Consider the following 23,500-nt stretch of genomic DNA (forward strand, 5'->3'; position numbering starts at 1 on the left):
TCCTCCATTTGACGATCTAACATCGCTTGGATCATTGCTTGCACTTCGGCCATCGTTATTGGCTCAGCAGCGGCTACCACGACCGGTATTTGCTCAATCACTGGGGCTGGTTTCGGTTCCCATTTGCATTCACGTTTCCGCTACGGGTTCTTGCCATCTTGATCTATACACCGAATAAGGTGAATCTAGACCTTTACTTAGGATTGACGGTTAAATCATCCTTATCACTCCGAAACGTTTATATGCTAGTTCTAGTATCGTAGTTAAACGCTTAGAATCCTAAACACTTAAGGTTTCCAGATCCGGTCGGCAACAGACCATAGATCCGAACAAATAACAGCATATCAGGCACAATATTTAGCACATAAAAGCATTTTAGGCACAATTCCTAAAATAATCTAGTGCTCACACCTCACAATCATCGCTTAGCATTCTAAGTTTAAGTCTAGAAATAAATCCATATTCCTAGTTCGCTTAAACTAATGCTCTGATACCAACTGTGACATCCCCAAATTCACGGTCAGAAAAGACCGATTTTGTTTATGCTTTATAAAAATCAGAGTACTTCATTTTATAAAAATGTTGCAGAATTTGTTCCCAGAAAAACATGGTAAATACGTTATTAAAACATTTTCGAAGAAACATATTTATTTCATTTTAAAACGTTTGGGATGTCATCGTTAATACAGAAACATAAGCATAAACAGAACTTACAATTATTTACACTAGTGATCTACATCTCTTTAAATCTCTCAGTGTATTGTGACTTCATATCAACACCTGTGATATAAATAAACTGAGTGGGTCAGGTTGGGAAACCTGGTGAGCACATACGGTTTTCAACCCACAATAATATAATTATTATTTTTAAACATCAAACAATCAACCCAATTACCCATTCCCGTTATCCTCACATTACGTCCCTAAAACATCTAACACAAGGGACCTAGTCAAAGGACTATCATTGGGATGAAGTATATCTGGTGAGCACACAGTTCACACAGTTCGAATAAACACACAGTTCGAATAAACACACAGTTCGGTTAAACACATAGTTCGAATAAACACCTATAGGTTGCGAGCCTGTTAGTGCTCCACTGGACTGTCTAGAATAGTCCGTGGTCGTCATCTATACTCCGCTAGATGACTAGATCATCAAGAACATCTATAACGAGGCATCTCATTATTTCATTTTATCACACAACAACTAATACATCTACCCATGTTTTACCCAACACATTTTGTAAATATAAAATACATATACAGTTTAAATCATTGAAAACATGTATAAAACGTTCATCCAGCATAGATAGCAAGTATACAGATAATATACACACACAACACGTAATTTATACAAAATACTTCATATCTATGTGTAAGCTGAAAGTAACTATGCACTCACTTGAGTAGGTGCTGACTCAGCACTCGAACAGCGCTTCGATACTCTCAGAACGATATTCCTTCGATAAAACCTAGTACCGATACCACTAGGGTTTAGTTTAACGATAACCGCGACACATTAATCAGTTTGACTATTATTAAGCGTTAATAATGCTCAATATAACTCATAATAATAGCCCAAATAATTATTTTAAGGACCTAATAACATTCCTATAATTATTTGAAAGCTATATTAAAAATTGCGTAAGCGTAACACACTTTCAGCGAATTTTATCGAAAACCGGAACTTAATTGGAGCAGCGTTTCGAAACCGAAAAACTCCTTTTTCTTGGGACTCTGGGAGCCTCGGGGCTTCCGTAGGGTGCTAAGGGGTTTTTCTAGGGTTTAGGGGAGGTTTGGAACTCTAGAGAGAGAAAGAAACTAGAGAGAGAAGTGGAAATGGTGTGAAAAAGTGTGAAAAACCCGGAGACCCTCGCCCCCTTTTTATAGCTGCAAGGCCTCGGACTACGCGGGGCGTAATCCTCGGCTACGCAGCGCGTTCTCTCGGATAAGGATGCCAGCTTCGCACCAGCTAGCTCGCACCCATTCTCGGACCCGGACCAGATCAAGTACGCTGCGCGTACCCAGCTTCGGACGCGGGGCGTACTCCGGACGCTAGGGGTCTCTTCGCTACGCTGGGCGTAACCCTCGCACCAGGTGTCATCATCCGAACCGGTTTCATTCGACGGCTGGGAGTTCGGCCACGTCATCACTTCATGCATCAGTTTCGCAAGTTCCCTTTCCAACTTTAAAAATTCATAACTTTCGCGTACGACCTCCGTTTTTGACATTCTTTATATCCATGCGAAGGTCGGAATGTACTCTACAACTTTTGTTTAGACTCTGTCGGCTAATTTTGGCTCGATTTTAAATTTAATATTATTAACGGGCTGGGACACGATTGGTCCGTTAAATCCTCATAACTTCTTCATCCGACATCCGTTTTCGCCCATATTTTTCTCGTTACGCTACTCTCAACAAGATCTTCGATTCTCATTTAGGTCGTGTCGGCTAAAAATCACTCGATCTAATATTCGAATTTCGGGCTGTATACTGCTATTCCGAAACTTCGAAAAAATCATAACTTCTTCAAACGAAGTCAGATTTGGGTGTTCTTTTTATCGATGTTCTTAGTTTAACATATTCTATGACTTCTGTTTAGATCGCTAAGGCTAAATCTCGCTCTATCGTAAATTCACTATTTACGCTTTCCGGTATCGTGCCGGTTCTCTCGCGAAACTTCGACGGGTCATAACTTCTTCGTTATAACTCGGATTTTGGCGTTCTTTATATGTACGAAAACCTCGTGACATATACTAAAGCTTGGTTAAGATTATTTATTCTAAATACTCTTTTGTCGAAAAGTCATTTTTTGACCCCTATTGCCTCTAATTTGACTAGCCCGGATTTGCGGGTGTTACAGTATATGTGTCACTAGGGTGTTGTGGTAGTACTTCATACAAATATGGGTAGGTGTGGAAGGTAGTATGGGCCCGTACTACTGAAAGCACAGGACCCATACGCGTATCAGGGAAACCATGACCTCTAGGGTTGAGTTGAGAGTTGGTTCCCGGGTTAGTGGGAAGTATTTGAGATTTTGTGGTTTATTTTTAGTATGGAGATTTCGAGGCATGTTGGGAGTGGATCCGAGTCAGGATCGGGAGCAGGAGAGGGAGTTCCAGGCGGGTCTGTACTGCCCGAGGTTGTTGGTCAGATGAGCACAGGCGATTTGGATGCTAGGATTCGTGAGATCCTGCATGATGAGGTTGTTGCGTTGTTCCGGGCCGAGCTACCGGAACTGTTTGGGTCGATCAAGACTGACATGGTGGAGTATTTTGATGAGCGTTATGCGGATCTCGCAGAGACGGCTTCCGCGGTGGCTATAGCGGCTGTAGCAGCGGCATGGGGAGGAGCTGGTAGAGGTTTCCAGTATCGGGACTTCGATAATACGAAGCCCCCTACCTTTGATGGATTTCAAGACCCGATTATTGCTATGAGATGGTTGTCAGAAGTGGAAGGGTGTTTCTTCACGTGTTCATGCCTTGCTGATCAGAGGGTGAGGTGTGCTCTGAACCTGTTGAGGCTTGGGGCGAAGGATTGGTGGAGATTGACCACGGGGTCATATTCGGATGCACAGAGGGCTGCGGTTTCATGGGATCAGTTCAGAGAGATGTTCAACACTCGTTATGTTCCACAGGTTGAGAGAGAGAGAGAGAGATTGGCTCAGGAGTTCTTGGAGCTGAAGCAGGGTTAGGAGTCGATGACTGAGATCACCCGGATGTTTACTGAGAGGGCAATGTTTTGCCCCGAGTTTGCTTCGGAGTAGGCTCAGATGTCCCGATATCTGAGTATGCTCAAGAGAGATATCAGACAGTTTGTGTCTACGCAGAGGTGCGGGACTTTGTTAGAGTTGCAGGAGGCCGCCAGGCGGCGTGAGTTAGAGATTGAGTTGCAGTTGCGTGAGATGAGGCAAGCTCCAGTGCAATTGCAGTCGGCGCCAAAACGGTCTAAGACTGTTGATTTCAGGGTGGGAGATCAGAGCATCCACACTTGCGGGAAGTGTGGGAAGGGTCACACCGGAGTTTGTCGGTCCGGTGGTGCATGCCGCAAGTGCGGAAAGGAGGGGCACTAGGCGAGGGATTGTCGGCAGTCAGTGTCGGTTCGGGATTTGAGGATTTGTTATCATTGTCATCAGGTTGGGCACTTGAGGGTCAACTGTCCACAGCTTACTGCAGGACCAGTGCAGGCTCCAGCACCGGCTACGTTGAGGATCACAGGAAGAGGTCAGGGTGGAGCGGAGCCCCCAAGGGCTCAGGGTCGTGCTTTTCAGCTTGCAGCGGAGGAGGTCAGGGCAGTGTCGGATGCAACTGCGGGTATGTTCTTCTTGATGTCTTATTATTTTATGATTATTGTGGAGTATTGTTTATCTGCTAGTCTCGTTGCGTGGTTTTTGGTATTGTATTCTTTTATTTTGAGGGTTATAGCATGGTTATGGGCTTAGCATTAGAATTTTCGTTGGTCATCATTCATGAGGGTTGTTCGTGGGAATCGGGTGTTGGTCTGGATATTGAGCAACATTTGCAGTCTGAGGAGTGGTTAGCTGAGGATCGAGTTCTTTCGTGCCGGGATGATCAGTGTTAATGTGCGATTTGTGAAGATTGCTCGTGTTAGTGGGAATCTGTTCGTGTGTAAGTGTTTGTGTTGGGAAGGTCTAATGAGGAAGGTCGGCAATGGCGACCGATGGTTGATAGTCAGTGCTCTAAGTGGGGGAGAATTGGAGAATTCTCCGAAGGATCGACGAGTATGAAAGGTTGTTTAGCTGCATGGGATTCAGTAGTGTCTCGGTCAGCCAAAGGCGTAGGTTGGTATGAGTAAATGGTAGGTGTCTGGGGCGGGATGCAGACCATTATCGATTGATTGTGGAAGGCCTAGGATTGGGCCGGGATTGAGTATATGGGATGGAGGTAGATTTCGGAACCCTAGAGGGATAGAACAGTATGCATGGGAGGAGTTTCTTGAAGGAGTAACTCAGAATGTTGATTGCTAGTTGAGAGGTCCGGATAGACTAAAGGCCAGTAGGCGTACCAGTCAGGCCGAAGGCTCGGAGAACGGTCCAGCTAGATTGAAGGCCCTGGAGGGCGGTCCAGGTCTGCTGAAGGTTATGAGAGTGGTCTAGTTGGCTGAAGGCCGGGTAAGGCGGTCCAGTCATGCTGAAGACTCTGCATGTGTTGTTAGATCGGTGCGAGGAAATGGATGAGTATGTCGCGATATGTTAGCGTTAAAAAGGTCTGGCCCTGGATATTGATCACGATTAGTGGAGGTAGTGCATGGACTTGAGAGCTTTTGGCGAGCGGATTCAGAGTATGTATGGTGCAGGGATAGCGGTTATGCCATAAGGAAATGGTGTAGTGTTGGGTGAGCACCGTAGCACTTGTGGTAGTGTCAAGGCTGCCGAGTGGATCTCCTTGGTAAGGAAAAAGGAAAGGAATGTAGCTCCGAGAGGGAGTGTAAGTCACGGAAGTGAAATCAGTTGTGCGGAGTTATGATTGGAGTGCTTCAGTTATGGTTATTGCGCAGTGTGTGCGGCGGTGATATGGAATCACGTCCGGTTTGGATGTCTGCCGAGATCATGGAAGGAAATTCCAAGGGTGTAAGGTCAAGAGGCTCAGAAGGGATGCAAGGACGGAGTCTTGGACTCCCAGTTTGATTCTGATCAAGGAACTGTGTATGTAGTAGTGGTTCATCCTGAGGGATGTTTTAGGGTCGTCAGTATGATGGGTTTTCCTAACCCGAGGGTGTTAGAGCTAGTTCAGCATGGGCATGTGATTGAAAGAGGAGAACTCATGGGAGTTGCTATGAAGAATGTGTCTTTTTGTCAGCATGGAATGGATAGAGTTGACCTCGGATCGGGAATCCGGTGGTGCGTGGTTATTTCTATCTCATATAGGTCGAGTGATGGTTGTGATTTGGAGCAGTGTTGCATCATGGGTGGTACTCAGTTGTTAGGTGTGGTTATCAGAGGGTAAAGCCATTGGCCAGCTTGTGACGGTGGTCAGGGGACCGCGAGAAAGGAGAAAGTGAGTTTCTGGTTTCTATGGTTATGCTTTGAGGAACCTAGTTAGGTTAATGCCAGGAGTTGTAATGCGAGAGAATTTCTAGAGTTGAGTTGTCGCAGGCTTCGAGGACGAAGCCTAATTTAAGTGAGGGAGAATTGTAACATCCCGAGTCCAGAAGTGCAAGTTCGGGGTTCAAGGTGTAAATTTGAAGGGCAACTCGGCGAGTAGGGTCGCGACTCATGTCGCGTGTTAAGTGGCCAACTCGGCGAGTCCAAGGCTGGACTCGGCGAGTAGGGGCTATGTGAAGAAAACTCTAAATTCGGGGGATGAGCCCTATATAAAGGACATTATACCATCTCCCCAGCCTCCTTGATCTCCCTTGAAGTCCAGAAACCCTAGAGACGCGTTTGTGAAGGTTTTGAGTGCATTTGAGCCTTGGAGAAGAAAGTTGGAAGAAAATCTTGGAGAGTTAGGAGGCTTAGAGCAAGGGGCTTTGCTTAGATTCGGATTCCTTGCTGTTGGGGGCTTCATTTTGAGGTAATATCTCATTCTTGGGCTGTGTTCTTCTAGATTCATCATTTTGGGGTTGTGTGAGAAGCTTAGATTGTGGTATCTTGAGTTTGAAGGATGAATCTGAGGTTGCTACCTCAGATCTGAATTGGAGGAGGTTTAGAGTGCATTAAAGTCCCTATTATTGAGTGATTGGTGAAGCCATCTTGTCCCAAACCCTAGCCCTAAAGTGTAAATTCCTAGATCTCTTTGGATTCACGTAAAGTTTGCCATTTTACGTGATAGAAGGGTTGTAGAAGGGTAGATCTATGTTTTGGATCATCTGCATGGCCTGGAAAGCTTCTGCATGGGTTAAGATCTAGTGGTACTCGGCGAGTCACAAAGGTGTACTCGGCGAGTTGCTTGAAGATGGACTGGAACTCGGTGAGTTGGAAGAACAACTCGGCGAGTAGGTTGAAGATGGCCTTGGACTCGGCGAGTCTGGTCATGAGGTCCAAACTTCTTCTGGTGAAGCCATGAATCAGTGAGTCAAGGGAGGACTCGGTGAGTGAGTGCGAGGGGACTTAGAGTTGTGAGACTCGGTGAGTGTCGGGGTGACTCGGCGAGTTGAGTCGCGGATTGGGGAAGTTTTAAGCATGGGGACTCGACGAGTCATTGGGTTGACTCGGTGAGTAGAGTCAGTTAGGAGGTTGACTTTGACTTTGACCAAGGGTTGACCAGTTGACTTCCAAGGGTAATTTGGTAATTATTAGTATTTATTGAATTCAGTCTTTTGGGTATTGTCAGTGGTGGAGTTCGGGTCGGAGGGTGCAGCAGCATGATCTTATTCTTTTCAGTCAGCAGTTGCGAGGTGAGTTATCCTCACTATATCGACAGGGTCTAAGGCACCAAGGCCGGCCCTTTATCGGATTGTAATCCGGGTATTGTTGTTATGTTGTTGTTTTACTATGTTTGCATCCTGGTAGTTAGGATGGTATTCGTTAGAGACATGGTTAAGGTCGGCATCCTGGTATATAGGATGACGCTATGCTAGTGACCGGTTAGGTCGGTATCCTGCTTAGAGTATGTTGTGTTACGTGATCTGCTAGATCGGTTTGATTGAATATGAATTGTTATGTGATTGTATGTTTATGTGCACATGGTTGTTTGATTGGGGTTGGGTTGAGGCGGGACCTGCTTTGTGCTGTAAGCCAACATACCCAGGGCGGACCGGTTATTCCGAAGGCCCAGCGAGCGGTCCGGATAGGCTGTAGGCCCCACGAGGGCGGACCAGACGTGCCGAGGCTCGGAGAGTGGACCAAACCGACTGAAGGCCCGATGCGGGCAGACTAGTCATACTGTAGACTCAGAAAGTGGACCAGGTGGGTTGAAGGCCCGATGCGGGCGGACCAACCACGCTGCAGACTCGAGGGACATGACTGGACTCGGAGGGTGGACCAGGTGGACTGAAAGGCCCGACGCGGCGGACCAGTCACACAGTAGACCCGTTATGCATGGTTGTTCTGTGATTTGTTATGATATGTGTATGGTATATGTGGTTGGTATTTTGGGGGCATCTCACTAAGCTTTCGGTCTTACAGTTGTGGTTTAATGTTTTTCAGGTTCTTCAGGAAACTGTGGCAAGCCAAAGGAGTGATTGTACCGCTCCTCGAGTTTGTGTTTTATGATATGGTTCTGGGAATACTCTGATAATAAATGTATTGAAAACCTTTTTGTAATAACATTATTAAAATGGGTTGTTTTTGAAAAGTTTAAATTTTGTTCAAATTTTCGGTCGTTACACGTTAAGTCGTCGAGTCCCTATCCATTCGATTGTCCTCACTCATGTTCCTATTCGTCGAGTTAGGCATTGACTCGACGAGTTCTCCTTCCATACAGATATCCAATAGTCCTTCATTCGACTCGCCGAGTTGTATGAACATCTCGTCGAGTTCATCTTCATCCGATGAACACTCTGGTCTGTGACTCGTTGAGTTGTGTGAACAACTTGTTGATTCTGTTCTTGAGGCAAGAAGATTACCTTGGACTCACCGAGTCAAGGCATTGACTCGCCGAGTCCCTCCATTACTGAGTCTGGCTTCCGACTCATTGAGTCCGCTTATAGCTCACTGATCCCACTCGACATAACTCAAAAGGGGAAAATTGGGGACTTGCGACTCGACTCGCCGAGTCCGAAGAACGACTCACCGAGTCGCATGCATGCAATCACTATATACTCGATTCTGCTTGAACACAGTGCATTCCATCCATAGATTTGGGTTCTTAGGGCTCGATTAACAAGTAAGGTTTCCAACTTTACGTGTAGATAAACACCAATGATGGTTTTAAGGCTCAAAACACACTAAAAGAGTAGATCTAGGGCTTTCATGCAATATGGCTCCATAAAGGCAGTAGATATGGGCTCTTGAAGCTCAAACCTAGCTAGATTCAAAGGCCATTCCACTAAATATGATCTCTATATTACAATCAAGCTAGAAAAATGGATAAAGATGGCTTGAATGGGGTTTCTAAAAGGAAATCATCATGGCAACAGAAAAGATCCCTCAACATGGAATGATACCGCTTCCTCCTCATGTCCTCATCGGTAGCATACTGTGGGATTAACAATGCTCGTTACCGAAACTTGGAGGTGATCTCCACCACAGTCTTGGTGTTCTGCTGGAGCTCCTGAAACTCCCTCAGCAACCACTGCACCTCAATGGTTGGTGCAAACTCCAAATCAAATCGTCAAACAAACTCGACCCATGTCATCTCAGCCACACCGACTGCTCCCACCTGACTAGTCACCTCGCCTTACCAGTCTCGGGCTCTGTCTCTCAGCATACATGAAGCAAAACCCACCTTTATAGCATCATGGCAAGAACTCATGCGTTGGGTGTTCTTGATATTCGCCACCCATCGTCAGCTCACAATAGGGTCCCTGAACCCAAAAACTATGGCGCTCCACATGCCTTGAACTCCCGGAACGAGGGAGTTCGGGCCCAAACCTGGCCTGCAACAATCTTGGCTCCAAATTCCCCGAGCCTCTCCTCCATAATCTCCATCATACCCTCCTTGATTGTCCCGAAGATAATTGGGGTAACGTCAAGGATACCCCTCGTAATCTCTGCTGCAATAAGCTCACACAGCCTCTTGTCCGTGGACTCAGTAGTGTCACATGACCCAACCCCATATCCAGATCCCGATCCTGATCCCCCCTACCCCACACTTTAAATCGTGTCACCACAATACTGAACTGCAATGTCATAAACCATAATGATCAGGACGCCCAAATAGGGGATCTTTCCACACTGGTCCTCCTCAGAGCTTTCAGATCTAACATTGGTTTGGGTACAGGTCATGTGCTTTCAGTAGTATGAGCACCATACTACCTTCCACAACTACCTGTACCTTCCCTAAAGCTATACCTGATAACTCTGATTCGTCCCAGAACAAATCATATCCTACAGACTACGACATATCTCAAATCCTAGGCGATCCTAAGATTTGCTCTACCCAAATCAATCCCACCAATCATACCAAATTTCCTTTATGCATGCAAATTATACACAGAAAATGATCAAATAGACTTTCAAATAATAGATTCTACCCTAGGACCACAACCAGACGAGGAACAGGAAATAGGGCCAAATCAATCATTCTAAGGCTATAAGCTCTTAACCGTATATAATTTTTAAAGCATACACATAGCAAGATCCATATGATTATCATAGCTCAAGCATCAGTATAACATGGCTAACATATTGGGGAACTACTTACTTGGCTCGGCCGATCGCACGCGTCACACTCTCCTCTTTTCCATTCTTTAAAAGTTTTAACTTTCATTTTTTTTATTTTTTGAAAACAATTTTACCATTTCCTTACTTTGAGTCCTGACATACCCGAGGGTGTGCCTGAATCCCTTAAACCAGAGCTCTGAGACCAACTTGTAATGACCAATTTTTCAAAAGAAAAATTTCATTTTTAGTTAATCAAAATACTTCCCACAACCCGTGAAATCTGAATACAATTGTTTTCAAAATTCACATCATATACAAATTTTATTTCAACTCATCAGAGTGTCCCATAAAACGCCTGAGAGAGAGTGCACGCCGAGCCATCAAGCCTTGCCATTGCCCTTGGACTCATATGTACCTAAAACAAATCCACAAACTGTAAGTTAATGCTTAGTGAGTTCCCCAGAGCATACCCCACACACAATCCACGTAACATATATCATATTAGCTATAAAAGCTACATAATCATATAAGCCATGCATACATCATATAAGGAAGCCATGGAAACCCTCCAGGGTCTTACATGTGGTGCCACTGGAACCCCCACGTGGTCTTACTACCTGCCATGGGAACCCCTACATGGTCTTCTTGCCATGGGAACCCCCTCATGGTCTTTCTACCATGGGAACCCCCACATGGTCTTTTTGCCATGGGAAGCCCCACATGGTCTTCCTACCAAGAAAATATCATACAACTAATCATGCAAATATACTAGGATGCCATGGAAACCCTCCAAGGTCTTATACCAAATTCCACGGGAACCCTTACGTGGTCTTATCCTACTGCCACAGGAACCCCGGGGTCTTCCATACAATTCCATACTAACATAATGCGTAATCAATCGACAATCCACATATAATAAAATGAGTCTCCTTAGACCCATTGGTATCGTGAGAAGACTCACCTCTCGAATGTTGAACTGAAGAGCTAAGTCCCAATTTATCCCACCTGTTGCTCCAACTCAACCACCTATATTCATCATGTAATTAACTTGACACAATCCTGGAATACCATAAATACCCTCAAGGTCAATCCTGGTCAACAGTCAAGGTCAACAGTCCATGTTGACCTTAACTTGTCGAGTTACCTATGTAACTCGTCGAGTTCCTCAATGTCCAGAAGACAGAAAACTCAAGCAGACCGAAAACTCAATCACACCGAAAACTCTAATTCCTCACCGAAATCACCCCATATCCTGAAAATAGGAAAAACCTACTTGACTTGTCGAGTCAGCTAAGGGACTTGATGAGTTCCTTCAGTCCCTTTCATGTTCAACCTTTTTCAGTGGGATCTAAGGCCCCAAACTCCAGATCTAAGATCTCCTGGTGCATATATCACGGCCACAAGAGGTGGAGTATATTCTTTAAATAAGGTGCAAACCCAAAAATTAGGGTTTTCTCTTAACAGCTCCTACTCGTCGAGTCGGGCCTTCCGACTCGTCGAGTAGACCCCGAATCCCGCGTCCTCTAATAGACAATTTGGATTTTGGGATACTCTGATATTCAATAAACAATTTGGAAACATTGATTTATTAAACGTTTTTATAACCATGGGTTGTTTTTGAAAATTATAAACTGTTGTGATTTTTGGGATGTTACAAATGTTCTCCAACCTCTAATTAATATCATCGATGTATCGTATGGGGTATTTGGAAAAGATAACTTGGAAGTGCAGATCGACAATGATGTATACAACCATGTTTGTAGAGAGAAAATGGAGTAAGGGTTTTCAGTCGAAGGAGAATGATAAAGTAAAAGGGTAGACAATTTGGTATAATTAATAACCTAACCAATATAGTCAATAATTACATGGAAAAATTTAAATGAGGTGGAAAGACCAGTTTACCCTTCTATTATTTCATGATGACCAATTAGACCCAACAAAAATGACCTTATGCTCCCCATAAAAGCAACAAAAAATGTTTAGGCACTGATTAAACCAACTCCGAAAACATTATAGGGATACATTGTCATTTTCCGATTAAATTAAGTAAAGAGAAGTAAATAATGACTAGCCAGATTAAAATATTAAACATCTTATTGAGCTATTAGAGATTCAATTAGGGAAAGATAATATATTTGTTGGAAATAATGTACAAGATCATTACCTACTGGTAATATTTTATAATAATAACATGGTCCTTTTGGTTTGCCTTCATGAACCAATTGAGAAAAAATAAATAGGTGAAAATAAGTTTGTTAATTTATTATAGTTTAATAATTTAATTAGAAATTATTTTGGGAATTAATTAAATAGTCTTAATTAATTAAATGTTTGAATATTAATTAGTTAAATGTTAACTGACTGGAATGTTCCTAAACCCAGGATAAGGAGAAATTCGAAAATCACTTCATCCAACATGGAATGGGAGATGAAACTCAAAATTCACTCCATCCAACATGGGATCGGAGATGAAACTAATGCAATGATCCATGCTATAAGTAGAGTGCTTATAGCATCTCCAATGGTAAACCTATCCTATTATAATACTTTTGAACTCTAATTAAATAAACCCTCCAATGATTGAGCTTTTTTAATAACCTTATTTACTTATTGACCCTCATTTATCTAAAATGTTCATAAAATTTTTCTCATTTAATTAATTATCTTTAAACATATTATACTTTAATATTAAATATTTTAAATTAAGGTTATCATTAGAAATTAATACATAAATATTTCATAAATTAAAAACTATGACATAAATAATTAAGTAGTTAAATAAATGAAAAATATTTAAAACTAGAATATAATTAAGGGCTAAATATAAAATATGTTAAAAGTAGAAGGGGTGAAGTGTTTAATGCTTGATACTATATTGACCACTCAATATATATTGAGTGGTCAGTATAAATACACAAAAAGCAATTCACTCCGATGGTGTTAAATGCAAATAAGTCATGAATCAATATAAAAAAGCTATAAAATAAGTTCCCATTAGGGATGCTCTTAGGATTTTCTTTCTCCTTGAACATTGGCTTGATTTTTCGCCGTCCTTCTTCCTCCCCTTTTTTAGTGGATGATTTCTTACCCTCTTAGGGTTTGTGAAATTGACCATCATCCTAGTTTATTTTCTAGTACTCTCTTGGAGTCTTGGGTATGAAACAAAAAGGGATTCATTCTACTGGTCCTCTTCATCTAAAGCAAAGGTGGTTGTGATCAAATCTTAGTTGAGGAGTCTTCCAAAATATCAAGAAGATCAAGAACACCAAGAGGTTAGTAATTCTTATGTTATTTTTCATAATTAGGTTGCTATAATAAAATAAACCTAGATCATTTAGGGTGCATGCACATATATGCTTTTATATTTCTTCCGTTGCCATAACTAGTGTGTATAGAATGCTAGAAAATCTATCATTATTGTTTTTAACTCAATTAGAAATAGAAGCATATTTTAGTTCTAAATAAAAGTTGCATAGAAAGGTGTGTGTTTCTATTTAATTAAGTTAGGTTTCCTTTCCAATTAATATACACTAGGATGAATTGAATAATTTGCATATTGTAAAGATTTTTTGATTGTCATTACTACAAATAAAATTTAGAGTTATATTTTTAATTTTCTTACCGTGATTTTAGAGATTGAAAATTGATTTTTGGGAGCATAAAGAACAAAAGCTTGAATCTTAATAAAATGAGGATACTTCCAAGAGGTGGTATGATTTTTTTTGTGGGCCTTTTTATGTCATCGTCCCTCTTCCTATTTTTTGTATATGTGTGATGTTCTCTCTGTTTTAAATCTCTTCGGTTCTTAGTTCGGTTTGGGTCGGGTCCAAAACCGTACATCCATAAAGAGCACACTTACTTGTAGAATCGAACTAGAACCGGGACTGAGGTATCCAATCCTGTTTTCATTTCAGTTCTCCATTTTCCACTAAATTGATTCTTGGTTCTTCGGTATTTGATATAGTTCAATATAGGTTCGGACCGACGTCATCCCTAATGACGACATATATAATTAATTGACAACTTTCTTTTCAGTTCAGATTTTATTTAAATTTTAGTAAATATTATATATAAATTAAATATCTAACTATTACTTGCTTGATGTTACAAAATAATCATCAATAACTCTCAAATTGTTGTGTAAGTCACTTGTCTCTTAGTCATACTCAATAGGCTAATAAACTTTTATTTTTCTATGTTCCGTTACACCATTAGAGTAGATTTCAACCTATGTTTTCTAACAAATAAAGATAAAATATCTACCAGTTTGATAAAAAAAAGAGGAGCGATGAGAACCCAAAAATAGCGAGTACGAGAAACAATTCGTAAGAGCAACAAGCAATCGACAAACCCTAATTATGGAGTGACACACGTTGGTCCAGATTGAGAGTGCCAATGTGAGTAGTGGCTCGATGACGGGGATATAAACTCAACGACACAATGGGACTGGAGAATAAATGATTGTGAGAGAGAAGAAAACAAATAGTTCATGATAGGTTCGGAGTGAGGGTTCTGAGTTTTGAGTTTTGAATGATTCATAATTTTTGGTTCTTTTGGATGATGGTTGAAGTTAGACCTAGCAATCAGTGTTTGCGTGTCGTGTATTCGTGTCAGACACGAATTTACACGACACGAATTTGGTAAACACGAACACGACACGAATTATAAAACGTGTTTGGGGTGTCAAACACGAACACGACACGTAAAAAATTCGTGTGACACGTGACACGACACGAATAGACACGTTTTTTAACCGTGTTACATGAATACACAAATAAACACGATTTTAATGTCTTTTTAGCTAGGATGACAATAACATGCAATGATGCAAATAAACACGATTTTATGTTTTACGTAATCGGTCCCTAGTATTTTATACATCTAAAATTTAACCCTAAATATATATATATATATATATATATATATATATATATATATATATATATATATATATATCGTACGTGTCACGTGTCAACACGAATTTTATCATGTCTTATACGTGTCTAAATAGGTAAATTCATGTTTGACACGTGTAAGACACGAACACGAATTTAAAATACGTGTCAGACACGAATAGACACGAAACACGAATTTCTAAAACACATACACGGAAAACTCGTATTGTTTTCATGTCGTGTATGAAATTGCCAGGTCTAGTTGAAGTCTAGATAGTGATTGAATTTTTCGATATTTTGAATATTTCAACATTTTTCTTTTTCTTTAGTTATATATTATTTAGTTATCTATTGGTAGATATTTTAAAGATTATGAAAACAAAAGGTCTTTTAAATGTTCTATTACTTGAGTTAAGGATGAGCATCATTTTGAATTATTTAAATGTTTTCATCATTCTAAAATTGTAAAACAAAGGAATTTGGATGAGACATAATATATCTCGTGGAAAATATAGTTTATACAATAAGCATGACTTAATCATAGTAGGATTATATTTAACTGTAACACAAAAATATACTCCTTAAGAAGATTCTCTTTTGGTTTTTAAAAACGAATATGTCAAGAAAAAAAATCACAACTCCTACATGTTTTTATAACTATAGACGTATGAAAACGAATATGTAAAAAATAGTAAATAAAATTTTAAAAATAATAATTATTTAAATACATTTTTTTTAAAAATGCACACATAAAAATGAAAATATAAATCTTTGTAAAAAATAATTTTCTAAAGAATACTAATTTTATAAACACAAGTTGAAAAAAACAAAAGATGTAAAAAATAATTTTTGTAGAATATAGAAAACACATTAAAAAAATATAATTTATAAACTCAAAGAAATCTAAAAAATCAAATTTTGTAAAGCTGTAACAAAATATTTTTTTAAAGCCTAAATAATAGGAAATATATAAAAGGAAAGTTGTAAAAAAAAAGTTTAGACCAAATTTGTAATAAAAATTTAAAAAGATGGGTCAAAGTGCAGAATAAAAAAACGTAAGGACCAGTTTTAGTAAAAGATAAAAATGTGGTTTAAAAATTAAAAAACAAAAGTTAATGGAAATGTTATTTTGTTAGTATGGTAATTTAGGAATGTTTTATGAAAAGAACCGTTAGAAATCGGAAGTCGAAAGGGTTGAGTCGGTGTATTCGCGCTTAAAATAAGCTTCTTCACTCATCCCTCTCGCTTCTCTCCAAACACCATACATACATGTTTGTTTGAAGAAGAGGGTTTTATCTGGAGGTATCACCTTCCTCTCTTTTTCTTCTATCGACACCACCGTTTCCTCGTTCTTTCATTCTCCGGCGTTCAACAATCCTCTGCGTTTCCTTCTTCCTCTGTTAGGTAACGTTCTTGATTTTTTTTTTTTTTTTTGTATATTATTGATTTCGTTTTTGTTTTTGTTAGGTATTTTAAATTATGCTAAGATTCTTCAGGTCTCCCTTCATCACTGTATTCATCGGGCTATTGGGTTCTTCATCACTGTACCTTTATATTGTGTAGTTGTAGTATGACGTCCGATGTCAGTTTGGTTCACCGTCATCATCGATCAAGAAAAAGAGTACAGGTCTTTCTCGTCTGGTTTCTAGGTTATGTCTTTTCTCCTCGGATTTCTGGGTTTCTTTTTTTCTTTCTATTTCTCGTCCATTTATTTTTTGTTTTGTTGGTTTTTTGAACCAGGTCACCTAATGGAAGGCACCCATCAAACGAAGATGATTGGTCACGCAATAGTTAAGTTTAAATAGTCTTGAAACTCAAAAAAGTACTGTTTTTGGTTGTAGATTCTTCTTCTGTGCACTTTAGGTGTTTGATGAAATGTCTTAATGTTATTGGATTAAATTATTGAGCTATTAGAGATTCAATTAGGGAAAGAAAATTTATTGTTTGTAGTTTTAACTCAATTAGAAATAGAAGTGTATTTGGTTCTAACTAAGAGTTGCCTATAATTAATATACGTTATTAGGCTGAAGTGTAAAATTTCCATATTTGAAACAGATTTTGATTGTCATTGCTACAAAAATATATGGGCTTATGTTTGTAATTTTCTTACTGCAGGATTTTTAGAGATTGAAAATTGATTTTTGGGGGCATAAGGAAAGTAAGCTTGAATCTTAATCAAATGAGGATACTTCCAAGAGGTGTTGTGATTTTTTTAACAATTTATATGCTGAGCTTTTTGTTTCAAGGCTACTACAAAGATATGATTCTATAATTCTGTTTGTTTATTTCCAGAAATACCCCTCTATTCCTAAAACTTGTGCTTATATATTATCTGCAGGATATGATGGGATTATCTTACTTCATGTTGAATCAATCAAAAAAAGATGCTGAATATTGCACAAAAAACACCTTCAGCACTTATTTAGTATGCCTGGTAGATCTTTACATCAGGGAAGGAAATGCCTCATGGTGGATTGAAATGTTAAAATCAAGTGGTCAATATAAAGAGGTGCTGATGTATACTTTCGTATCTCTGATGAGGTAATAATCAATTCCCTTTTGTGAATAAAAAGTATTATATATGGGATTTTTGTTAAAAAACTTCAGTTTTTTGTAGGAACCTCTTCATTCAGCTGTGATTATTGTTGTTGTTACCTTTTTTTAGCCAAATGAATTATGTTAAGAAAGTATGGATTTCAATTATTACCTTATCATCATATATCTTAATACTTTAATAGAAGATAATTTTGTTTTCCAATTAGTACTTAATAGATAATTTTCATTATCGAATATATGAAAATAACCATACATTTCAAATTATTTAAAATGTGGTTTGTGATAGCTCATTCTATGAGGGTGATGATAATCCAAATGTGCATGATATATCGATGACTTGCTCGTTCTACAACTTTGATCTTGGTTATTGCCAGGTAACATGTCACTATTATTATTTATAGAGTAAATTACAATTTTGTCCTTGTGATATTTCAAAAGTTATGGTTTTCATCTAGATATTTCATTTGTTGCACAAGAGGTCGATAAAATTATAGTTTTGTTGGAAGGTTTGTCCCTGGTACTGATCGTGTTGCAAAATGCCAGTGAAGTCCAAGTGAAACATGACTATTTTGCCCTCGTCTTTTTCTCCTTCATCCTATATACCTAAAATTCCTCGATCTCTATCTTAAACTCTAATCAAACCAAAATCCAAAAATTAAACTAAAACTAAAACAAAATTAAGATCCAGGGTACCAACAAACTGAAGAAAAAAACAGAAAACTAAAGGTTGTTAGGTTAGTGTTTTTTTTATCTTGATTTTGTTTTAATTTTTGGGTGTTGATTGGATTTAGTTAGGTCTTTATGAATTAAGATGAAGGAGATTGAGAAGCTGAAGATTAGGGCAAAAGAGTCATTATACTTTAAAACCTTTTTTTTTTTAATGCTGCCAAAGACAAACCTTGCAGCAAAACTAAATTTGATTGTTAATTATTTGTGTTTTTTTTTTTTTAAATTTTTTATTAAACACAATATTCTGCTAATGTTTATAAGAAGTAATCTTTTTTCTTTCTCACAGGGCTTGAATGATCTCTCTCCAATATCATTATTCATCATGAAAGATGAATCACAAGCTTTCTGGTGTTACGTTTTGTTTTTTTTATGGAAAGATTAGGTCCAAATTTCAACCGTGATGGAGGGTATTTTGGTCATTTAATAAAAAAAAAGAGTAATGAAATTGAAACCACCTGCACTCATGAATGGTTGAAGTCCATCAAATTTGAAATTTGAAGGAATTTGACAGAGTTGAATTCTGTCTGAATTTTCAACCAAATGCACCATTGAATGGAATCTTGAATTCCAATTTCCTTGGAATCCACAATTCCAATTCTTGGCTGCAAATCGATTACTAAAAATAGTATTTCAAGAAAATCCAACAGAACTGAATTCTGTCCCAATTGTCAACCAAACACGTCATGAAATGGAATCTCGAATTCCAATTCTGTCGAAACCCGCGATTCCATTTCTTAGCTGCGGTTTCTAACATGTATATTATTACTGTTTTGATATGGCAGCTCATTTCACAACTACTTCAAACAAAACAACTGCTTCTGTTTATACTGGATTCTGATATAATTCAAAAAGGCAAGTAAGTTTACTCTTCGACCCTCACAAACTACACTACTAATTTGACAATTTAGAAAGGTTTTTTTTTTTTTTTTTTTTTTTTTTGGAAAAAGACGGTATTATGGTGGCTCAGTTGGACTTAATCACATCATGTCAAAATTGTTGTTTGTTTTAGACTTAATGGGGGACAAAACTTTACATTGTATTTTCATTTGTATTATATAATCAGTAAGGCTTATTATTGATGCTCAATAAGGTGTGTGGTTATTGCATTGAATCTCAAATAAGGGTGCTGGGTGATTACCACTGATTACAAAAAGATCATATGAGTCTATGACCCTGTTTGTGTATTTCCAGAAATACCCATCTGTTCCTAACCTAAAACTTGTGTTATTTATTATCTTCAGGAAATGATGGGATTAACATACTTCATGTTGATTCAATCAAATAAAGATGTTGATTATTGCATGGAAAACACCTTCAACAGTCATTTAGTAGATCTGTTTTTTTTGAAAAAATATATATTTGTAATTTATTCATTTCTTTTATTTATTTTGAAAATTGTTGTTTTATTTAGTGAATTGGGACATCAGGGAAGGGAAATGCCACATGGTGTGTTCTTTGGTGGGTTGAAATGTGAAAAACAAGAGGATGCTGTATCTCTGATGGGGTAATAATCGTTTCCTTTTTGTGAATAAAAATGTTAATATATGAGAATTTTGTTAAAAAAACTTCAATTTTTTGCAGGAACCTGTTCATTCACATCTTATCGGTGTGGTCAATTATGTTAAGGAAGTATCGATCAAGGTATTGCAGTTTTTGTTACCAGATCATATCTGAATAATTAAATAGATAATTTTTGTTTTATTATTAGTAACAATTTTCATTATCGAATATCAATGATTCTGGAAACACTAGATGAATGATTTATCAATCTTCTTAGAGTAATATTACGCTTTTGGTCCCTGAGTGTAGCTGATTTTTTCAAAAATATTCTGTGAACCACAAGTTCCCTTACATTACTCTGATATTCTTAGTTCCAATTCCTTTGACAAATTACATTCATTACTCTGCAACAAGAAAAGGTTTTAGAAACCAAATAAAGCTACATTACATTTTTATGGTGGAGAAAAGGAAAAGAAGATGCTTCTGTGAATCAAAGTTAAGCTTAACACTATAAAAAACACTTGATGCTTTTTATGTTCTTATTTAGCTTTTCTGTTAATGTTTGAAGGTACATTTTTAGTTCCATTGAATCTCAAAAAAGGGTGTTGGGTGATTATGTCTTCATGTTATGAAATTATGAACTTGCTTTATCAAATTGCCACTGATTACAACCTGACAAAGCATGGAAACAATATGTAAGTGAACAGGTAGCTATACGAGTCTATGACCCTGTTTGTGTATTTCCTGAAATACCCCTCTGTTCCTAAAACTTGTGCTTTATTTTTTATCTTCAGGAATTGATGTGCTTTTTTATCAAAAAAAAATGTTGAATATCATAACTTATTTGGTACACCTGGTAATTCTATACAAATTATATTTGTTATTTAGTCAATTCTTTTTATTGAACAACATTTTAGTTGTTCCATGGTTGTTTTTTTTTTTTTATCAACTCTTGATTTCATATTCATATACACATTCTTAATGTAATTTCTCTTTTTTTTTTTTTTTTTTCTCACACGGCTTGAGTGGTCTCTCCAATGTCATTATTCATCACGAAAGATGAATCACAAGCTTTCTGGTGTTGCGTTTTGTTTTTTTTATGGAAAGATTAGGTCCAAATTTCAACCGTGATGGAGGGTATTTTGGTCATTTAATAAAAAAAAGAGTTATGAAATTGAAACCACCTGCCCTCATGAATGGTTGAAAAGGAATTTGACAGGGTTAATTTTCAACCAATTCTTGGCTGTGAAGCGATTACTAAAAATGGAATTTCAAGAAATGAAATCTCGAATTCCAACTCTGTCGGAATCCGTGATTCCATTTCTTAGCTGTGGTTTCGAACATGTCTATTATTGTTTTGATGTGGCAGGCTCATTGCACAATTACTTCAAACAAAACGATGGATCTTCTGTTTCCAGTGGATTCTGATACAATTAAGTAAAAATTTACTCTTCTACCCTCACAAACTACACTACACTACTAATGTGACAATTTAGAGAGTTTTTAGGGGAAAAGATGGATGAGAAGAATGCTCAATTTATATTATACGTAATACACAAGCTAGTTATCAGCCTAAATTACATGTGCTTATTTATTATCTTCACTTCAGGAAATGATGAACCATTTTTATTAAAAAAAAATGATGAATATTGCATGGAAAAGCAGTTATTGCTATCTCTGTATTCAGAAGGTGGATTGAAGTTACCTAATTTTCCCTTATACATACATACATACATGTTCATATCAGTTTATCTTTCTTATTTGTTAAACATACAGACCCCTGAGATTCTTCAGTTGCCAAAGCAGACAGATTAAGGAGAAGCACATCAAAATGGTAAATTCTTTTGGTAGCAATTAACAATTGTAAACAGTACAAAATTCAATTTTAAACAGATCAAACACCCAAGGATCACCTACTCTGCACTTTAGGTGTCTGATGAAATGTCTTAATTAAGTTAAAGAGTTGTTTTGCAGGTGAAAATGTTGTTGGATTGAATTATGTAGACAAAAGTAAATAATCACAAACCAAACCAAATTAAAATATCAAACAACTTTTTGAGCCATTAAAGATTCAATTAGGGAAAGATAATTTGTTATTTGTAATTTTACTCAATTAGAAATAGAAGTGTGTCTTGAATCTTAATCAAACGAAGAGGTGTTGTGATTTAGTGTAACTACTTCCAATCCTTTTGCTCAATCACAAAGTAATAATGTGTTTGGCTTTGCTGAACTTTTCGCTAATTCTGCCTTGTTATCATAATAACAGACATAAACATCATGAGTTTTAATCTTTTTTTCAGTAAGGCTTATTGATGCTCAATTAGGTGTTTGGTTATTTTTTAGGGCTAAATGCAGTAAATAACAACTTTATTTGTCCTTTTTAGCATCCTAGTTTCATCTCTTCTATTACAGTAAAATGGACCCTACTTTTAGCTATTTTCTTATTAGGACATTCTGCTTTGAAAATTGTACCCAATTATATAGCATTGTACTTCCATTTATTTTGTTATTGCAACATAACATACTTTGAAAAATCTGCCCATTTATAGATAGCATCACACTTTGAATTTGTGTGAGGGGACCAATAACCAATTGTGTTCCACTTCCAAGGCTACTACTACAATTTTACACTTTTAGTTCCATTGAATCTCAAATATTATAAAGGAGCTGGTTGATTCCAGCCTTCTTCTTCTATCCACTGGTTACAAAAAAGATTATATGAGCCTATGACCCTGTTTGTGTAATTCCAGAAATACCCCTAGGGCTGTTCCTAAAACTTATCATCATATATCTTAATACTTTAATAGAAGATCATTTTGTTTTCCAATTAGTAACAATTTTCATTATCGAATGTCAGTGGTTCTGCAACAATAATATATGAATGATTGATTTATCAATCTTTTAGAGTAAATATGTATTCATATTTTGAAATTAAATAATCTAATGCAACAAGGTTACATAGAGAAATTATGTGTACACGAATACAATCTTGACCATAATTTTGCTAGTTGTGACAATAATAGAATCTTGAATTCCAAGTTAACTTAAGCAGTGAATTACCAAACACACTACAGAATGTAATTTCTAAGCTCACTTACCTACCGATCCCTTTCTCGATATGTTCTTATTAGTTTTTGTATGGTTTTGTGTGAAGTTTGTTTTAGAATGTCAATCTCACAGAACGTGAGCGTATTTTGAAATGGCTTAGGGGTCAAGATGTTGGAAACGAACCAACGAGAAGGGGAGGGCCTAAAGGTTGGATAACATTGTATAAGATGAAGATGAACAATGACCACCAATCTTCCAAAAAGAATGAATTATTCTAGCCGAATAATCTACAATATAATGAAAAAACTATATGTAATAGTGTATGTAAAAAATTTTCTTTTCTAAGAATGTAATGAATTTTTTTTAACTTGTATACAAAATTTTGTTATTCTTCAAGAAGTTCATTAAATCAAAATATATATTCTTTTTGAATGTGTATTCTTGTATGGTTCAAACATATTTGTTATTTTTTAATATATTAATAAACATATTCTGTCAGAATATCCAAATTACGTGAATTATAATCCCTACAATCAGATTTTTAAAA

At 37.6% G+C, this 23,500-nt stretch overlaps 1 protein-coding gene and 1 long non-coding RNA gene across 14 annotated transcripts; both read left to right on the forward strand.

Moving 5' to 3' along the window:
- Positions 1–16,294: 16,294 nt before the first annotated feature.
- Positions 16,295–20,797, forward strand: LOC145047781 (uncharacterized). Of its 11 annotated transcripts, none has more exons than XR_013682430.1 (11): positions 16,295–16,524; positions 16,588–16,910; positions 17,236–17,318; positions 17,459–17,661; positions 17,963–18,050; positions 18,692–18,812; positions 19,188–19,261; positions 19,647–19,909; positions 19,987–20,046; positions 20,474–20,612; positions 20,700–20,797. XR_013682430.1 is itself a non-coding variant. In XM_078996136.1 (9 exons), exons 6-9 carry the CDS (start codon positions 19,089–19,091, stop codon positions 20,535–20,537), a joined length of 390 nt encoding a protein of 129 aa, XP_078852262.1. In that variant the 5' UTR covers positions 16,295–16,524; positions 16,588–16,910; positions 17,236–17,318; positions 17,459–17,661; positions 17,963–18,050; positions 18,692–19,088; the 3' UTR covers positions 20,538–20,797. The 11 variants fall into 11 exon arrangements, 1 of the variants encoding a protein (XP_078852262.1); XR_013682431.1 differs by having other exon boundaries at positions 19,817–19,909; XR_013682424.1 differs by having other exon boundaries at positions 16,588–16,769; positions 16,861–16,910; positions 18,692–19,261; positions 19,817–19,909.
- A 48-nt stretch (positions 20,798–20,845) lies between these two features.
- On the forward strand, positions 20,846–23,271 carry LOC145047783 (uncharacterized). Of its 3 annotated transcripts, XR_013682434.1 has the most exons (4): positions 20,846–21,342; positions 21,515–21,595; positions 21,682–21,739; positions 23,060–23,271. It is a non-coding gene; the product is annotated as an uncharacterized LOC145047783 (long non-coding RNA). The 3 variants fall into 3 exon arrangements; XR_013682432.1 differs by having other exon boundaries at positions 20,846–21,595; XR_013682433.1 differs by having other exon boundaries at positions 20,846–21,595; positions 23,114–23,271.
- Positions 23,272–23,500: the final 229 nt, after the last annotated feature.

Source organism: Lactuca saligna, chromosome 5, assembly GCF_052625555.1.
Source record: "Lactuca saligna cultivar CGN05327 chromosome 5, ASM5262555v1, whole genome shotgun sequence".
In the NCBI taxonomy this organism is placed as follows: Eukaryota; Viridiplantae; Streptophyta; class Magnoliopsida; order Asterales; family Asteraceae; genus Lactuca; species Lactuca saligna.